Source organism: Strix aluco, chromosome 10, assembly GCF_031877795.1.
Source record: "Strix aluco isolate bStrAlu1 chromosome 10, bStrAlu1.hap1, whole genome shotgun sequence".
Lineage (NCBI taxonomy): Eukaryota > Metazoa > Chordata > Aves > Strigiformes > Strigidae > Strix > Strix aluco.
The window spans coordinates 20,649,598-20,669,051 of NC_133940.1; the positions used below are offsets into that span (position 1 = coordinate 20,649,598).

The window sequence follows — 19,454 nt, forward strand, 5'->3', positions numbered from 1 at the left end:
TGGTTTGGAAGTAGGGATTTCGGATCAGCTTTTAGTTCTCATCTGTGTATTCTGTGGTGGGGAAGGAAGTTGAAAATGTGGTTACGTTTTCATTTCCCACAAATACTAATTTTTTTACCCACCTATTGCAGCAAATGGAGTCAGATGAAAACCCTGTTAGCTGGAATTGGGGGAAGGAAGGAAAACATTAGTTTAGAAGTCATAATGCTGCAGTAGGAGTACAGAAAATGGTGACTTTGTGATAGTGATATGAGATGGTAACAGTCCAAAGGGAAGTGTTTTCTTGGTCACATTGAAGGTAGAATAAAAGTCTTGGAGAGTTGTTCAGCACTGTCAGATCACCACACAGTACTTCAAACAAGAAAGGGTACAGAACTATTTCCTTTTGGTTTTTTGACTAGTTATGCACTAGTAAGATACGTATTTTTAATTTGTAGATACGAATAACAGTATTGTCCAAGATGGCAATGGAGAGAAGAAAGCAGAAAATTGTCAGTCACTGGAGAAGCAAATTGATGGCTTACCTGTGCAAATGGCTCCTTCAGTTCCAGCTGCTATGGGAGAGGATGAAATGTTACCCAATGACTTGGACTCTCTACCTGTTGAATTCAATTGTTTAAGTGAAGATGGGTTGGATCACAAACCTGTTACCAACGCACTTGTTCGAGGGCCTCTAAATTACAGTGTGGCTGGAGATGACCAAAAACGGGTGATGGAGTCTACTTCTGAATCTGTGCCAAATTCGTTTAAAATAACACCTACGATGTTGGAGGGAAGCAATGCTGATATCAAAATTAAAGTGATGAAAGAGGTTCGCAAACCTGGAAGAAGTAAGTCTTGATTATGTTTTTTTTAGTAGTATATTAATCGTGGTGCTAGATTGAAGACTTTTTTTTCTGGAAATAAGGAGCTCTTTCAATATACGTACAACTTCAGATTTTGAATAATTTCTGATTGCTTGCATATGAGCAATGGAGGGACAAAAAAGGAAGAAAATTCTTACATGCTGGGCAGGGGAGTTGAAGTTCAGACAGCAGTGTTTGGGAAGTTGAGTGCCAAATGACCTTGTTTGCCCTTGAAGATAGATAAACTGCTATAATAAGAGATAACTCTGAAAGTACCTTTCAGAGGTTTTGTTTTTGTAGCTCTATGAAGGTGTTACCAATGATCTAATGATACTAGATAGACTTTGCCTTATGCTGCACTGCTGCTTGCATATGCATAGTGTGCTTGGTTGCTTTGTGTCTGTCAGAACTTCCTTTGGAGGGCAGAGGCATATGTAGCTACAAGGGTGCATCTTGGAATATGTTTGAAAGGGAGTCTTAGCAGTTAATAGCAAAGTTGTTTTTTTTTTTTTATTTTGCGAGATAGTGTAATTAGTGATGGAACACTGTTGTAAATCAACTCTTTTAAGAATTGAAGACTAAAAATTACTTTCTTTTTTCCTATAAGGTTTGATAACCCCCCAAAATCTAAAACATTGTGAGGAAAAGTGACTTGCCTCCTCAGCTTTTGTTACTTGTTTTGCCTGTACCTGTATACAGGATCAAAACCAAAACACTAACCTGAAACTCCAACTCATGTATATGCTCTTAAGATTTGCCACAGACATAACCTTTCTGTTTTTTCTTAAATGGCAGATGTCCCTAATGTGGTCTGTATCTGAGTGAATTACTTCTACAAATTAAACTACTGAATATTTTTCTAATACATTGTCAAGTGCCAGTAATTAGTATAATGAAGTATTCTTAACTCTTCTGGGTTTTAAGATGTTTTCAAACTTCCTACTTGAGTATGTCTTTGCTTCCTCTTTTGCAAAGTGGGCTTGTCTAATCTTACACCAAATTCATGTCTAGTGAAGGTGATGTAGAGTAAAATAGTACTATGTTCAGTATGAGTCACCTGTCTTGCTGCAGAGTTCATGCAGTCATCAAAGAAAGAAACTGAATAGTGGTGGGTTAAAGATGTACATCTATTTATTCACGGTTCTGACCATATATCCTCTCTGTGTCTGCTGCATCACTCTAAGCAGGCTCTTAGTCACAGCACCATAAATATCTTCATGTTGGGTTCAACTATGGAAAATACTGAAACAGTGCTATTTAATTTGTTTCTAATTTAATGTGTCCAGTTCACTCTTTTGCAGTGGACATATTTACTTTGTACCGGTAAGATAGTGTAAGCGCAATTAATATGACTAGGCACTGATAGTTTGTCTTTCTGAGAGAACTAATCCTACCCTCTGCTTTCAGAAATGACAGCTCTAGATTAAAACAGGACTTGGTGGCCCTACATCCATATTGACTGCTAATGATGGCACTGTGTTCATGGAGATAGCTTCTCTACCTAGCCCACATTTTCTGAGGACAAATGTTTCTAGCTGCTGCTCTTAGAGAAGCTAATTCTGTGGTGGCCACATCTGCATACCAGATTGTTGGTATCACCTGCTTTCTGTGCATAAAGCTAATGCAGGCTTTTTTTCTTGTCTTGCATGTATTACCATACACAGACAGACACGTGAAACTGGGCCTTGTTGGGGTTTTTTGCTGTTAAACTTTATTGAAAATGCATTTGCAAGATTTATTTTTAATATATGGTTGTATTTTTATCTTTTTTTAGATTATGAAAAAATTTTCTCTCTTCTTGAGGAGGTGCAAGGACCTATGGAAATTCAGAAGTATTTCATTGAATTTGCTATCAAGGAAGCAGCAAGGTTGGTATAGATATAAATGACTAGGAGTCATAAATTAAATGTTAATTTAGATCATAGTAGCAAATCATAAACTTTTCTCACACTAGTATTTTCTGTTTTCCTTTTTCACACATTTCAATTATTATAAATGTTTTAGTGGTCAAACTGCTATTTTATGGATTAAATAGTCTTTACTTAAACTTTAAATGTTAAATGGAGAGGTGGGGCGCTATTGAAGACCAACCAAAAATTTGGGTGGGTTGGGGAGGGGCGGCTGTATTAAATTAAATTTTCTGGCTGTTGTAATGCCAGAAATAAAGCCAGCTTTTCCATACTGGAAACAAAGAGCCTCTGGTAATACCATTTATCATGACTGAATAGTCTTGAGCTGTTCAACTGTATTTTTGGAAGAAAAAAAATAAATTCCTCTCCTTCTTTTCCATAGGTTTAAAAAACGGGTCTTAATACAACACTTAGAGAGAATACTAGAGGAACTAGAATTCAACAGCCTACCCAACAGAGTTAATCACGTCAACAGTAGATAATAATGTACCAGCCAGACGAATATGGACCAGGAATGAGTTTGCTGTGCCGCAGAAGAGTGGAAGAGGATGTAGCTGCTGCCCTCCCCATCTTGGCAGTCAAGTGATTTTCCTATCACAGTCTGAGAAGAAGCAGTGGAGCTTTAACTTTAAGAACCTCTATCGGCAGAAGCTGGGCTATAACCTTAAGGATTTGCTATGAAAGGTGTGGCTTTTTTCCTGTGGAGGGTGCTATTTGCTCAACAGGCTGAAGAAAATAACCATTGCTGCCCCTCCTGCAGGTGATGAGAATTTACTCATTTGAACGCTGTCATTAGACATTTACGTGCTATAGGCAGCAGGTTGCACTAAAATGGGGCACTGTCAAATGCACGCACTGTCTGCATCGTGGAGAGAGCCCGTGTGTTCCCAAAAAAATCCTCCCAGAAACACCTGCACTGGTAAAATTGCATGTTGCCACCACAGAGACAAGGGTCTTGTTCCCAAGAACTGCTAGCCATGCCTTTAAACTTGAGATTCAGTGTAGATTGAGAGTAAAGAAACTGCTATTGTGTTAATGAAAGCTAAAGACAGCCCTGTGACTGTTACCACCCGATGGTCACTAAACAATCTACCTCAGACTCTCTTCTGTTTTGTCTGCAGACATTATGAAAGTGCACCTGAGGCTTCCCAGGTCCCCGACTTCAGTTCTCTTTCATCCTGTGAGGAGGACGGAGATTCTTCAGGTGGCCTTGGCACACGCTGTGCTTTGGAAGCACTAAAAGGAAACGCTTTTAAAAACGTGTATTTTAATGTTCATACAAAAGAGATTATTTTGAACAGTATTGTTACCAGATCACTAATTTGATATTTTAACTGTATAAATTTTTTGGAACATATGTATATATAAAATAAACCATTTTATTAATTTTTAATAAGTGCTAATCTGAGGAGTCTGTAGCGGGCAGCACTGAGTTCCTCCAATTGTCTGTTACCAACAGACTGCTAGTATTTTTGAAAAACCAGTGAGTAGTGTAGCTATGCTGCAGCTGAACCTGATCTTGCACACCCTCAAATGCAGCTTGTGGTGATAGTTGTAGAGTGTGTTTGTACCCTGGAGTACCTGCCCCATCACTCGGCTCAGCCAGTGTGGGGTGCACATTTTTACTTGGTATTAAAGGCACCAAGTTCCAATTTGCCAAACCTTTGGTTACCTGAGCTGGTATCCTCTCCTCCGTTCCTCTTACTATTTTGTCCAAAGGTAATTTTACATATCACAAAACATACGAAGAAGACTGAAGCACCTGCATGTAATTAATTTTTTCCTTTAAAGCAGTACCACTAATGTGCCAGTATTAAGCGGCTCTTCTGATAATTGTGTATTTTCAGTTGTTCACACGTAATGTCCTCTGATCCTCTAACAGCTTTCTTTCAAAGACAGGTTGAAGTTGTGCTCGTGTTAACTGGCTCTTTACCTTGTACTGCATACACCCTAGGGATTCTGGTTGACTAGCCAGCGTCTGAGAGGCAGGGAAACAGATTTTAGCTGGTGAGACTGTACTTCTCCATTCCTACTGGTATTTTTAGTACTAGCCAGCCTGTGAGACATCTTTTCCATCCGCTCTGAAGCAGTGGGCTTGTCTTTCTGGAAGATGCAGTTTGACCATTGGAATTACAACAGTGAAACCCAAGAAGGAAATAAAATCCAGCAACAGCAAATCTCTGTCACAGTGTTATATGAATGAAGTGACACGAGGAAGGGTGTTACTATAAACGGTCCCACTGCTTATCTTAGAAGTAACTTTTATTCATCTGTACAGTTGAACATTTTTTAAAAACACAGAAATACCTTGGAGTGATACAAAGGGGGAGTGAATCCCCATTCACAATCATTACGTGGAAGCTGTGCATCACCATGATAGACCTCCCATGCCTAATGTTGGACTTGTAAAAGGGAATTTATTTACAGAAGGTCAGATATACTGTGCATACCTCGTTTTAAAATGGCCTGGTTGCATGCATCGAGTTGCATGTAATATGCTATTTCTGAAGTAGTAGGTGGTAAGAGGAGACAGCTCTCTTCTATCTAGTTAATGGTTATTTAATTTTCTTTCCTGGTTCCGGAGACAACCACTTGATCATAATATATCTGAGCAGGGGCTGAGTTTTTAACTAGTGACCTTGTTAGTATGTAAACCTGCTCTTTTGATGTGATGCAGTTGGCTGCCAAATTAGCTACATGAAGCTGGTGACTTTCATTCACTTGTTTGAAATCTTATACCTCAGGAAATGCACAGAAATGACAAATTAGTCCATTTAAGTTCAAACAGAATTTTCTTACCATTATTTTATTTGAACAAATTGAATTTGGATCAGAATATTAGAGGGGAAGAAACCTGACAGTGGACTGGAGATGAGTCTTCATAAGAAGGAAGGAAGATGTAGTGTCCTCACAAGTTGGGTCAGCGAAGAGATGAAGAAAAAGCAACAGTAATATGTCTCAGAGTGCACTCAGGCCTGCGTCCCAGATTGAGCACAAAATGAACATTGCTTGCTTAGGAAACAGTAAATGCTCCATGATTCTGTTCAGGAGATTCTTAATGGAGGTAACTCACTGCAAGACAAACAGCCATGCTGGATGTGGGTGGAACCTGCATTGAACAAATACAGCCACTTCGCTTTGGTGTGCAACTGGGACAACCAGGAGAGGTTATGCTGGTGTCAAGCTTTGCCTTTTCTAGGTAGAGACCATGACCCCAGAAAAGCAACAGCTGTGTTACTGAGAACGTGTCTAGTCTGCATGACAGGTGAACCTCTGCACAACAGGAGTGTTCCTCAACAACGGCTCGGGAGACAGTACAGGTCCACAGATACATACGGATGTGTGGATGGAATTTGGCAAGCTGTACATGCTTTGCTCAAACTTACATTTTTGAGCCTTTATCTAAGGTTGAAAGTAATGTGGCACAGTTAAACCTGGGATGTTAGAAAGCGGAGGAAAAAATACGGCTCACTGTGTTTCCTGTAAGGAGCATTGTTTAACAGTCTGAATTAACAAATTAAGCACTTACCTTTCTCCATGGGTAGAAGGGCTGTGTGGTACTTCAAAGTCCAGATATGTATTCTGCTTCTTCCATTTCCTGACCCTCTCTTAACTGGACATCCTCATTGCTCATTATTTTTTTCCCTTGTAAACACCAAGAAGTCTTTTAAAATGAGCCCCTAGCCATGCAGCTCCCAGTCCAGTCACTGATGGCAGATGTCTGTTAGGTGCTGCTGTTCCCAGTTTGTGTGCACAGTGCATTTATGATGGGCAAGTGTGCTCCTGCCCAGGTTTAACCAGCATCAGAAAGTGATTGTCCTCTTCCAAAATAAGAGCTGCAGAGGCTGTTACTGTGTTGTGCTTGGCTTTGCAGTGGTCAAGCAATAGTGTATCTCCCTTTACAGGAAACTAAAACAAAAATGAAACAACCCCTATCTTTTTTTCTGTTTATCTTCTGGTAATTTTCTCCAGGTTCTGCCTCTAAATTGGCTGGCTGAAATGGCAGCAGTATGGAGTATTGAGTTGGTTTCCTTTTGTTCTGTTCTTTAATATCTACTGAGAAACTTCTGATGGAAAAATATGAGTGGAGATGCATTGGCTAACAGAAACAAACTATTAAAAAAAAACCTATAAAGCTAAATTAGTGTTCCATACCAGCAACATGGCAACATCACACCTTTAGCAAATGGACTCTAGAGTGCTTGTATTGAAGAATATGCAACATAATTAAGCTGAAAACAAGGCCAAAGACACTTGAAATCTGGCAGAACCGAGGTTTGGCAGAGATCTGAAGGAAGGATGTTAGTCATTGGATTTAAAAGGAGCTGCTTCTTTCAGGTCTGCAAAAAACAAGCTGAAGTCTGTTAAGTGGAAAAGGACGAAACTGGAGAAGAATAATACCTTGGGATTTAGGAAAAATCTTGTGGCCTGCAGGAATTGTTAAGCTGTACTTATAAATCTGAACGTTGTGATCATTTCAGTGAGGGAAGACTAAATCAAAAAGGCTGGACTTGTCTGATTTTCTCCATTCCAGTTCAGCTACAACCTGGCGTGTTGTTTCATCCTTGAAAGTAGACTTGGCTTGACTTTAGCATTGGTGGCGTTTTTATTCTTTCGTTCTGCATTGACAGTGTTTGCGACTGTCTCTTGGTAGTGGCTAAAACAGCGTGGCAGTGTTGTGGGAACCCTGTTGTCCATGGAGCAGGGAGTGCAGGTAGGGTCTGTGCGTAGAGTCAGTGGGAAAAGCAGCTGCCGCTTGCATGCTGTGAAAGCTGGTTCAACTTGATCTGTTCAACTTCAGAGCCTTCATTTTAAAAGTGTATGAGATGCTTCTCAGGGTTGGTAGGGCAAATCTGGTAACTTCAGCAGCTGATAACTCATAGCTCAGAAGAAGAATGTGTCAAGGAAGGAGTTAAACTGTTGGTACAGCCTTGGGCTAAACTCACAGGAGGGTATTTTTACATGCAGTGGAAGAACATAGCTGCATCTGCCTTCCCTGAGTTGGCAGCCACATGGGTTTGCCAGGAATGGTGGCTGCTGGGGCCATGTAAAGAAAGCAAAATCACCCTTTACCATGAGCTGAGAAGCTGTCAAAGAAGCTGCATATTTCTTAAGAGACAGCTTGGGCTGAAGCTCTTAAACACTTTATGGTGAGGTCCAAAAGAATAGTTTGGCCTGGGAAAGGCAGTGGAATGAAAACCTCCGATCAGATTTTTGCTGGAGATTTATTTGGTTGTTTTGAGAGCTTTGGGAAGTTTCATCTTCACATCTGCAGTGGGAATTTCATGGCTATTTTCTAGTCCTGGATCAGCTCCAACAGCACTGGAAGTAGCTGGATATTTGGCATTTATGTATGCTTGCTGTCATCTCAATCACTGTCACTCCTCTAATGCAAGCAGTCTTGCATAATGTCCCTTAAAATATTGGGCACCTCTGGCAATTTGCTGATCCCAGTGCTCCACTTGCCACTGCTGAGCAGCTGGTAGGACGGACAGAGAGCTATTTGTGAAGCATCCTCATGGTGTGTGCCTGTTTGTAAAATACTTACACAGCCTCACAGGATGGTGAAACGGGAGGAGAGGTTTATAAAGCATTTTGGTAGTTACAGGGGCAAAGCTCTGTTTGCATGATCAGCCTGTTTCTTGTCATTTTCTCCAAAGTATGTGCATATTTTAGTGTTAGATTTTATTTGTAAATATTTAATACGTAGAATATATCAAAGAGAGGTTCAGCCTTTCGTAAAGAATGGAGTTGGAAGACTTCCCCTCTTGCTTCATCTTGCAGCTGTGACCCATCTGCTGGTGCAGAGGTGGGCCTTGCAGAGGATGATGCTGGGCTGCGCTCAGGTTTTCCATGGGGAAGGACTCTGCTCTGGAGCCATCCCCGGTCTTGGATATGTGACAATAGGTAACTGCCTGCTGGCAGCTGGAGCTGGATTTTTGATGGATTTGTGGAAATGCACATACTGTTTCTTGAGATGGTGGTAATAGTGTCAGCAGTTACTGTCTGGGTGCACCTTTTAAAGCTGTCAATATAATTGGGGTTTGATTGTAGACAGTTGAAGGTGTTTTGATCAGCCTATACGGCTCTAGTAGCTGCCTGATCTCTTGGTAGTGGGTACCTTAGGATTTGAGGGTGATTTCCTGAGTAGGACAGAAATAAAAATGAGCCCTCTTCCCCAAGACTAAAAAGTGATTAAAAAAAAAAAAAAGGCATTTTGCTGATTGCAGATGATTATAATGCAGCTGCTCAACAGTGACATCCCAGCCATGGAAAAATAACATTGGTTCTTCGAGCTATTTTCCAGTCCATGCAGCATATTAAAATCCTTCATGCACAGCTGGCACATTTAACTTTGATTATGTTGTTGAAGTGACTGATCTGAGAGCAGCCTGGATCCCAGTTGCTTGCAGAATTTGAAAATAAGGTTGTTCCAATTCATCTGCAGTTGGTTATTTTGGAAGAGACAAACTATCTTGAGTACTTCTAGGGCTGCTAATTAAAGTCTTGTGGCACTCCTTTGAAAGAGTCTTTAAAGATGGATGGAGGGACTTACCCAAGGTCGTGTAGTGTGTCACTAGCAAAGATGATTATAAAGTCCATGCCCTAATTTGGTCTTGTACACTGAACAACCCTGGTGTTGAAAATCCCACCGCAAAACAACAGGCTGGCTGCTGGGCTCTTGTGCATGTCGGGGGGCGCCTCTCTGTGCTCTCCGACCTGCCAGCCTGGGTCTGGCACGGGGGGAGCATGGGGTGGGGACACAACAGGCTCCCTACAGCCAGCTTCCACGTGGAGGTGGCTGAAGTGGGTGCCTTTTGCTAGAAGTGCACTTGGGCTGGAAAAAAGCAGGAGCTTGGAAAGAGGGAGATAGGAGGGCTGTGGAGAAGTTGCCTGAGCCTGTAGGCACTTTTGGGATTACTGCCTCTTCTTTAAAGTCAAGTTCTGGCTTCTGACCTGAGCTGCTCCGGCGCCTTTTCTCTCTCAGCTGTGTAAAAGAGTATTTTTAAATTCCACTGGCATCCCTGGATTCAGGGCTCCTCCCTCTGCATACAAGAAGCAGACAGAGCGTAGAAACCGCTATCCAAAATGATCGTCAGTGGAAACGGGAGACAGTGGGGGACTGACGAGCTCTGGAAGAGCCTGTTTTGAGTGCATCACGTTCCGCAAATCCTCCCGTGGGAGTATTGTTAGAAAACAGGAGTACAACGTGTGGCACTTGCAGCGCTGCGGCGGCAGCGTCTGGCTTGCTGGGAGCTGGATGTGGGCAGGGCATGCTGGGGCTCGGCGTGCTGGCCAGAGATGCGGGGAAGGATGCTCACCGAGCGGCTATCCCTGCGGCTTGCGGCAGGTGAAGCGGGGTGAGACCAATCCATGGGAACTGGCCGTGAATTCCCCTGAGGAAAGGTGGTTGCTGGTGAGTCACGGCCCAGGCTGTGATGGGAAACTGTTGCTGGATAATTGAGTGATGGCTCTTTCCAGAAGTGCAGACAACAGGACCCCGAGGAGGCTCTGACCTCGCAGGGCAACTGAAAGCTGGTTTTTGTCTGGGTTCGGGGTGGCGAAATCCTGCATTCCTGTGGATGTAAGCAGAGCAGGCTCTCCTTCCCAGGGTCTGCCTTGCACCTCTGGACTCAGGGTGCCCACTCTCTTGAGGCGAGAAGGGGCTGTGAAAGGAGGAGATGAAAGGGACTGCTCTCATCATGATAGGAAACCAGTAAGAAGTTGAAAATGCCAATGAAGGTCTTGCCCCATTCATCCTTGGGCACGGACATGCAGCTGGGGAGCAACTCAGAATATGGAAACGTGCACCAAGACGGTGTCTTTGGGGAGGCGGGCGCATGTCCTCAGCCTGCAGCCGGAGTGTTGCGGGGCCATGCCAATGGACGTCTGCTCTGCTCTTTCTGGAACTGCATCTGACATGACTCACCTCTTTTCTTTCGGTGCTCCTGTCTTAACTTGCTTGTTAGCTGATCTCTGAGCGTCCCATTGCTCTGCTCCCCAGAACATGGTGGGGCTGAGCCTCATTTCTGGCCCTTTCAAGTGCTGCAGTTACCACATGAGCACGAGAAGCAAAGGCAGAGAGGAGAGCGTCTTGCAGACCTCCCCTGGCCACTGTTCGCATGGTGCCGGGCTGGGAGACAGCTCAGCCTGTCCATTTCAGAGCTTGTCCTCTCCCACCAGCCCTGGCCAACCCAAGGCAGCACCATGGCTGTACTTGCAGTAGACCTGGGTTTATTAACCAGCCCTGTTGCACCCCATAGGATATGTGGGTCCGTTCCATGCGAGATGAACATGGGGTCTCACTCTGCTGTGGCTTTTTCTTTGTGATCTGAAGCTGCTGGATTCAAACAGGTATTGAAGTAGCAGCCGGCTTCTGCTTCAAAGTGGCGGTGGTGACTTTGACATGGAAGTGGCGCTGCTCTCGCCAAGGTCCCTGGGCAGACATCCCTGTATGGTGAGAGGCTGCAAACCAGAAGCAGCGTGGTGGTCTTGAAGAAGGAGGATTATTTGGCCCCTTCTCCCCCCTCCACGTGCTTTGCGTTGTGCCAGGGAGGTGATGCCTTTCTGTGGGGCTGCCTTCGCTGGGGGCTGAGCTCAGCCCTGTGGGTGCCTTGGAGGCCCTGGTAATGGCCCAAGGAGCAACAGCTTCATGTGGACTTGGGGAAGCGAGCTGCTCTTTGGAGCACCCGCCAAACTTGCTCCTCCAAAACTGCTTTTTGATGTAAGTGTCTTGTTTTGTGCACTTCTGTGTCCAGGATGGGGGAGTAAATCGCTGCTTCAGCATTTGCTGGGCACACCGGGCGCTCTTCCCGGATCGTGCGCTGCAGCAGAGACTGGGGGCAGGGGATGTTGGAGCAGCCTGGCACTCGGAGGGCGTCAACGCTGGCCTAGCGCGGGTGGCCCTGAGCTGCTCTAGAATATATAGCAGAAATACCTTGGGGGAGGAGGGGACATTTTTTCTCTTCTTCCCCCCCCTTTTTTTTTTTAATCCAAAGTGAAGTCCTGCATCACAGCATGCCTCCAGCAAATCACGGGGAAACTGGTTTGGCCAGCACCAGCCCGGGCACGGAGGGCACTGCTAGTGCCCGGTGCTCTGCCTGGCAGCAATTACACTAGGGATACAAACTGGGAGTAAATAGCTGTGTCTATCTGCGCCGGGGTCTGTGGATTCCCCAGGACCACTAGCCTAGGATGAGCCCTTGGTTTGATAATCCAAATGTCACCTTTTAAATTTTTCTTTCTCTCCCTTGCTTTTAAAATGTCCTGGTAAGCCATGACACCGCACAGCCTGGGCCCCTGCCAGAGAGCCCTGGGGCTTGTGTTCCTGCTCATGCTGCCAGGCTCCTGGCTGCCTCGCTGCTTCGTGAACTCCCATTTGCCTTTCTTGGCTGGAAAAAGGATTAAGTTAGCAGGACAGGAAAATTAATTAGCTGCCATTTTAAGGATGTAGCTTTTGTTGCAGTCTGAAGTGTTTTGAAATGACATTGTATCACTGAGACCAACCTGGGGCTGATTAAAAGGCTTTTACCTGCCTGAATACCAGATTTATTTCCACTGTGGTTCTCCCCCAGGTGATTACAGCTTCAAGGTGAACATCAAGGCCAAATCAAAGGAGTGTTTTGCCTTCGCTGCTAGTGCTGGCCATGGAAAGCTGGTACTAAAGTTTTTTCTGCTTGTTTAACATTCAAAATAGCTTTTCTTCGCCCTTCCCCTCTGTGCAGGCAGCCTGCCAGCTCGGCACAGGCACCGGCTGGGACAGCAGGGAACTGCAAAGCAAGAGCTGCAGCTTCCCGGCCTCGCCAAAGCTGGGGTGGTGGGGGCCTGGGGGGCTTCCCACAGGGAGCTCGGGGCAGCACCCTGCCCCTGATGCTGCGGGATGAGCCTCATCTGGTGGAAAACTGCTGCCTTTTGGTGCAGGTGACCCCCAAAAAGGAGCAGAAATGGTGCCACTCTCGGGGTGGAGTGGGGGGGCTGTATCCAGCGGGAGGATGTCCCCATAGCTCGTGTCCTCACTGAAGGTGTCAGAGACAGAGAAGGGCGGCTCTGCTGCAGCACGGTGAAGGGCAAGGGAACCCGAAGCATGGGAAGAGAGTGATAAGGAAGCCAAAAATCGTTTTAGAGTTCAAAAGTAATCGCCATTCCCTGCTTTCTCCAGGGAGGAGGCTGTGTCGGTTCTCCAGAGCACAGGGAAGGGGCCATTAGCCACCAGCTTTCCTAAGAAAGCTTTAACCCAGCGCTCGGCAGCAGCGGGGAGAGGCCACACCGGCCTCACCCTTACGGGGCAGCACTAACGGGTCTCACAGCTGCACTTTGCTTTCCTGCACTGCAGTGATGGCTCCAGCGTGCTCCGTCTCTGCTGGCGTGTGGAGGGGAAGCACAAAGCTCCTCTGCAACTGTCGGACGCGCATGATCAGGAGTTATTTTCACAAGCGGTGATGTGGTTCAGCCCGTGCTGAACTCTCTAGGAAAAGACTTCCGCCAGCCATGCTTCCACCCCAGCCTCTGATCTGGAAAGGGCAGTGACAGTGAATGATCTCTGGCACAAACTGTACTTCTCATCTCCTCACCTTATCAGGGTCTAAATGACTCCTGCCCGCCTTAGCTTTAAACAAACATTCCCCAGTGGACTCTGGCTGGTGAGGAAGAGTAGGAAAACACAGCAAAATTAATGCAGATGAAACCTGCTACCCCAGCAATGAATGCAAATTATCAGCACATTTGTTTTAGTATTTAATGTAGTAAAAACATCACATCCTGTAGCCAAAGCAATCAAGGCGTGATGGCAGCAAATGAGCACTGGGCGAGGCTGGAAACTCTTCCTCTTTGGTCTAATCCAAGAAGCCCTTGGCACAACTTTTGTTTTGCTTTTGAAGAAGGGAAGCTCATCTATGAAGAACTGTGCGTTGCAAGGTAAGCAGAAGGTAGCTTTGGGAGCTGGTTGAGGTGCCCCTTCCTTAAAACCCTGATTATTGTTTTTTTACCCCCTCACATTCGGTGCTGGATGCCGACAGCTGCAGCAGTACTGTAAGCAGACGAAGGGTGAGTCTGCTGCTCTCTCTGGTGCAATCATGATGGATGCTGTCGTTAAGCAAACTCCTCGCCCCAACGGAAAAGCAGAACAGGGAGTGAAAAGCAATCTTGCTCAAGTCCAAGATTTTAACTATCTCCAGCCCCGTGAGTAGGCAGTGTTTCCCCCAGCAACTGTTGCAATACCAGACCTTGCAGGAGCCTGTCCCGTGGGTTGGCAGGGGATTAGCACGTGGTAGAGAAGCCTTTACTATGGTTCAGTGGAAGGCAAAAAATACGTCAGCTCTGCCAGGTACATTGACTAGGGATCTCAAAGGCAGTCAGATCCCCAGGCTGGTAATATTTCCCTCCTAAATGTTTTGTTTAGCTACTTGCAGCATGCTATTTTGATTCCCCGTACTGATCTTATCTCGTAGTAATGAACACCAGGCCAGGCATGCACTTTCACACAGAGCTGCCCTAACTAAGGCAACTGCTTCTTGTCAATGCTAAGCAGCCACTTCCAAATATTCAGTCATCAGGGATTTGCTGCAGCAGGCTCCAGGGTGGTCAGAAATAAACCAATAAACTCCCAAAAACTTTAAGGATATCAATTTTTATTGGACATTGCGAGATCAATAAGAAAAAATAATTTGTACAGCTTTGTGATATAACCATTGCTGCTGAGGAGTAAGGCTACTTGTCACGAGAAGAGACCTGATGCAGCCAACAGGGTGTTGTAGCAGGACTCGCTCTGAGCAGCAGACGATGTTCTCCGCTCACCCCGGCCCACAGCAGCACCTCCGCCTCGGGCGGGTCCACGTAGCCTTACAGTAGCACAAATGGGGCTTCTTAGACATGAGGGGTGAGCAGCCCTGCTCTAAGAGACCCTCTGCGAGTGGCTCCCTGCCAACCACAGTTGCAGTATCAGTCTGGTACAGTGGTTACTGACCTCCTGCCTTGCTCCTCCCTCCCTCTGCTAGTTCTGTCTCTCCTCTGTGCCTCGCAAGGTCACCTGGCCAGCGTTCAACCCTCTCCTCCACGCAGCGGCTGCTGCACAGCAGCCCTCTTCCCCAAGGGAAGAGCTCTGTCCGCAATGGAGATCTGACCTGATACTTACTATTTTTGCAGCCTTCGGTGACAGCAGCTGATTTGCGACACCAGCTAGGGGGGAACCAGGACACTTTAGGAAGTAATCTGGCAGCTCAGATGCTTTCAGCTGGCAGAGTAACCCTTTCTAACCAAACCCAGATGCTTAAGAGTGATTGTAGAGCAGCAGCTACGGATATTGCTCTAGCACTGGGGCACCCACTCCATAGGATGGGCAGAGCTAGAAAAAGAGGCTTCGATTTACACAGTATTTTTGCTAAGCTTCTTGCCTTTGACAGTTCTTAACAGTTTAAAAAAAAAAAAACAGATGCTAGGACAAAAGGCTGCGTGAGACATCCTCAGACTAGGCAAAATTCTAGTTGGCCCCATCAGTATCTCAAACTACCATCCCTTTGCTATATCAGGTAGGTGAAATGCCACACCAAGACAAATTTTAGCACTGATTCAGCCCCTAAGGGTAGATGAGAATTTAGATGTCGGTAAGAGTTAAGGACTGTATCATCTGTCCTAATACATGAAATCAAGACAGTAATCTTAAATCAACAAAGGGCTCAGCTGGAAAAAAGAAATCAAATTGAGAGGCTGTTGGCAGAAAAGGGGATAGCTGTACCGTGACCGGTTGATTACCTGTACTGTGCTAGTGCCAGCAAACAGACCTGGCTGCTGGACCACTGACAGGATGGGTATTATTGATACTTAAATTCTTTTCATAGAATATGACTCGGGAACTTGTATCTGGTGCCAACACCACATTCAGCCATCTGATGAACATTCCCATATTCACAACCAAAGAGAACATAAATACAGCGGGTAAACGAGCTGAGCGTGGTAAATTATCTACGTGATCAGACATGAGCTGCCTCCCCCACACAGGCACCGACTGTACAGCCACATCCCAGGCAACGTGGGGCAACATGGGACAGTTTGCATTTAAATGAAGGAGGGCAACAAGGAAATAACATGATAATGAAAAACTAGGAAAAAAACCAAACCCTTCACACAACTATTTTTCAGCATTGTAAAAAAATAAAAATGAAAGCAATCTTTTGACTTCCCGTGCCTACACCATGCAGGTCTCCTAGGCATTCTAGGAACAGGAGACACTGCCCCTTTTTCTGCTGTTAAGTGATGCAGTGCACACAGTATTTCTGAAGGAGTTCCATAAACTGTAGTGCAAGCAAACAGAAAATAAATAGCACTCAAACATTCTCTCTTGTCAAAGAACATTAATTGCAGTAAAAACTAGCTTGCTCTTTGTTTTAACTGAAGTTAAGTCACCTGCAACTTGGTTTAATATATGAAAATTTGAAGATGTGTTTCACAGCATAACTGTAGAATAATTTACACTGCATTGCCAATTCACAATTCAGTCATTTTCATTAACAGTGTACAAAGAAGGTCCTTAGTTTATATATATATACTTTATAAAGTCTGGAAGATCAATATAAATACTGCTCCAGAAATTAAAAAAGTGTTTACATCCCCGACTTGAATATTACATCTCAGTGTCCTGGATTATTATTATAATCTGTAAAAGTCTTAGCGGCGCAGAGGTTCAAGTTTTCGAAATTTCAGTGATGAGCTGGATGACAAAGCATCTTGGTTTGAAGAAGAATTCACTGTGTCTGGGGACTGGAACAATACTCTACCACGATGATTAAATACATAAAAAGACGGATGGTTCCTTAACGTGTCAAATGTCCTTCAAAATAAATGTAAAAAGTCAACGTTAATACTCTTTTAGAACAGGGGGTTTAGAAGAGTTGGTGTAGGGTATACCAGCTTTTACAGACACAGAAATACAAGTTTTGAATCCAAAATTCTTGCTCACTTTCTAAGTTTCCTAAACCAAACCATAGAAGGAAATACAAAGCCAAGCACGCAATACTGACTGCTCAATAGGCAGAGGTTGTCCACCCCACAGACAAACTTCACCTTCCTTCCTTCGGCTTAGGGGCAGGCCTGTGGATTACTGCAAGCACACGTGCCAAACATGCCAGCCTTAGTTCAGCTGTCACTTGTGTTAACACCTTGATGCTGTTTACTGTCAGCTTTCCATCCCTTTCTGTGCCTGAAGCTAAGGGGTTTAGGTAAAAGCTATGAAATACAACAATGTCAACTTGTTTACTTTCCATACTCCCCTGTGTTTTTGGAAATGGCCAGAGAGGCTGTGTCTGCCCCTCCAATTTCACATCCTTTTCAAAATCTCGATTCAAATTTCCTTATTTCCTTAGTCTTTCCGATATTCTGCCTTGGATAGTTCAGTGTGAGATTCAAAGAATTCAGACTCTTGTAAAGAAGCAAAGGCAAACAGAGGGTGGTGGTCTATGAGACCACCTCACAACAGCAGTTTGTGACTGCTGAGCTCTTACTTCCCACGTAGACACTTCAATTCTCTACCAACTCTGCACAGCAGGATTTGGGATGAGGAAAAGCAAGAAGTTTATTTAATGTGTTCCAGTTATCTAACTCTCTCTGAAATTCAAGACATTGTTGGCTTTCCCAGATGTGGCTGTTCCTCTCAGTGTTATTGTCTAAAACACGTATTTAAGAACTGAGCTAAAGAGCGAGCTATTTCACAGTGTTCAGTTTGTCTAGAGTAGCAGATACAGATGTTTATGAAAAGAAGAAATAAAACATACTTATTTTTTAGTTCTGAAGTGGCATCCATGTCTTTAAATTCTCCTGCGATATGTACTATCCCATAGCAGGTAACTGCAAAGGCTAACAGAGTCTGAAGAACTATCTGTAACAGAGGGAAGCACAATGCAACACACATTACTTCATATTCTTAATATTTACTAAAAAAAATCTCATCTTTCAAACAGTGTTTCTTGCGCTTCTCATCCAGCGACTGTAAATGCTTTACAGAGGTGGGCAATTCAACAGGAGGGAAACTGAGGCACGGGAAGATTAAATACCCCGCCTATTTAGCACGGCAAACCGGTGGCAGAGCTGCGAAGAGCTTCAGCTACCTGACATCCAGTCTGTGTTGCACAAACTTCACACAGCTCCTCAGCAAGATCCTTAGAACAAAACACTGTGTTCTTGGGCACTTAAGGATCCAATACTCTCTCTGAGAAACAAGTTGGCTGCCAACACACGCTGTGCAGCGGTGGCAGCTGCTGCTCAGTTCAAATGCTGTGCCTGGTTGTTGTGGGTATTTGATCTCCTTACCCCTTCTGATTAAGCAAAAATGGAACAGATAATAATCAAAGTGGAATTTAAAAAACAAGCAAATAAAACAAATTAAAAAATAACCTTCCTGAAGCAGGCTGTGCTGGGATCAAATGGACACGCAGCCACACTGGATAAACCAATGTCAGCCAACAAAAGCCAGAGGGAGGAGGATGTTTATGCTGCAAAGGAGGAGAAAAATGCAAAAGCTCTCTGAGCTATGTTCAGGGAATTCCAGGACAAGATGCTTCAGGCCAGTTCTAAAGAAGGAGAGGGAGGTCTGGGCCTGGGGTTTGTTCCCTCTGACAGATACAACACATTGCAGGAAGTTGGGATAGAAGATATGGTTCTTTTTGACAGAGGGAGCTCAAATGAAAGTGCAACATAAAAACTACCCTTTATTCTTGCCTATCACATTAAAAAACAAAAGCAATTGAGAGCCACTAAACTATCCACACGGCATTACACCTTTCAAACGTTGTAAAAACTTAAAACTTACATCTATGGGCAATGTTTCATCTTCCTTTTCTGTTAATCTCATATAAGAACGATCTACAAAACAGAAACATACAGACACATCAAACACCCTGCATAAGCGAATAAACGGCAATACAAACCCCCCCCAAAACTTGCTGTAGCTCATGGACATGTGTCAGCCCCGACCATCTCCAGGCAGCCGGGCTGCTCCCAGTCTTGCTTGGAGACCCTGCTCCCCCCGAGCACGGCTGGCCTCGGACCCCGAGCCCTCCCCCCCTCGCTGCCAGGGTGGCGGACGGCTGCGGGAACGGCAGATGCAGGGGATGAAGGCGCGATCCGCCGGCCGGCAGCTCAGCTCTCCCGTCCCCACCCTGCCTCGGCTGCCGCGGCGCCTGCACGGGGCGAGCCCCGCGCTCCTCCCGGCAAGTTCCCGGCGAGCGCTGGCTCCGCTCTCCCCGCAGTCCGGCCCGCAAGGGCAAGGGCCACCCCGGTCGGCGGGCTCGGCGGCGCCGCGGGGATGAGGATGATGAGGATGATGATGCCGCCGCGGCCCGGCCCGGCCCCCGCCCCGGAGCTCTCCTGGCGGTCGTTGGGGGGTGGTGACGGGGCCCGACGGGCCTCCCCGCGCCGCAGCCCCCCCCAGGCGGCGCCGCAGCCCCCCCCAGGCGGCGCCGCCGCCCGCTCACTCACGCTGCGCCGCCGAGAAGGCCGCGTGGGCCAGGGCGAAGAGGCCGAGCCCCACCAGCCCCTTCCACACCGAGGCGGCCGCCATCGTCGCCGCCGCTCGCGCCGCCGCCAGGGGCGCCCGCCGCCCCCCGGCGCCCGCTGATGGCGTCACGGGGAGGGGCGGGGTTTACACGGAGGGGGCGTGGGTTCAGCGCCGAGGGGGCGTGGCCGCGCCGCCGCTTTCCCACGCGGGACCAAG

General features: G+C 45.8%; 2 protein-coding genes across 5 annotated transcripts in view; one reads left to right on the forward strand and one right to left on the reverse strand.

Annotated features, from left to right (window-relative positions):
• The window catches only part of LOC141927590 (integrator complex subunit 6-like), a 42,068-nt gene extending 37,917 nt beyond the window's left edge, over positions 1-4,151 (forward strand). For 2 of the 4 annotated variants that reach the window (XM_074834715.1, XM_074834716.1), the window contains 3 exons: positions 438-830; positions 2,620-2,713; positions 3,138-4,151. In XM_074834715.1, the coding sequence (XP_074690816.1) occupies positions 438-830; positions 2,620-2,713; positions 3,138-3,237 (587 nt within the window). In that variant the 3' untranslated portion in view covers positions 3,238-4,151. The remainder of the gene's footprint in view (positions 1-437; positions 831-2,619; positions 2,714-3,137) is intronic. The other 2 variants (XR_012624531.1, XR_012624532.1) reach the window with 2 other exon arrangements.
• A 10,214-nt stretch (positions 4,152-14,365) lies between these two features.
• MMGT1 (membrane magnesium transporter 1) lies at positions 14,366-19,359 on the reverse strand. The gene is made up of 4 exons (XM_074834719.1): positions 19,220-19,359; positions 18,552-18,604; positions 17,518-17,621; positions 14,366-16,577 (listed from the first exon to the last, which is right to left on the reverse strand). Exons 1-4 carry the CDS (start codon positions 19,299-19,301, stop codon positions 16,415-16,417), a joined length of 402 nt encoding a protein of 133 aa, XP_074690820.1. The 5' UTR covers positions 19,302-19,359; the 3' UTR covers positions 14,366-16,414.
• Between the last annotated feature and the right edge of the window lie 95 nt (positions 19,360-19,454).

Excerpts from the sequence above, each read along its gene's own strand:
- MMGT1 (XM_074834719.1), bottom strand. The coding sequence starts at position 19,301 with ATGGCGGCCGCCTCGGTGTGGAAGGGGCTGGTGGGGCTCGGCCTCTTC. Across the intron at positions 17,622-18,551 it reads ATGAAACATTGCCCATAGAT|ATAGTTCTTCAGACTCTGTT; the intron begins GTAAGTTTTAAG and ends CCTCTGTTACAG. Across the intron at positions 16,578-17,517 it reads ACTTCAGAACTAAAAAATAA|GACATTTGACACGTTAAGGA; the intron begins GTATGTTTTATT and ends TTTATTTTGAAG.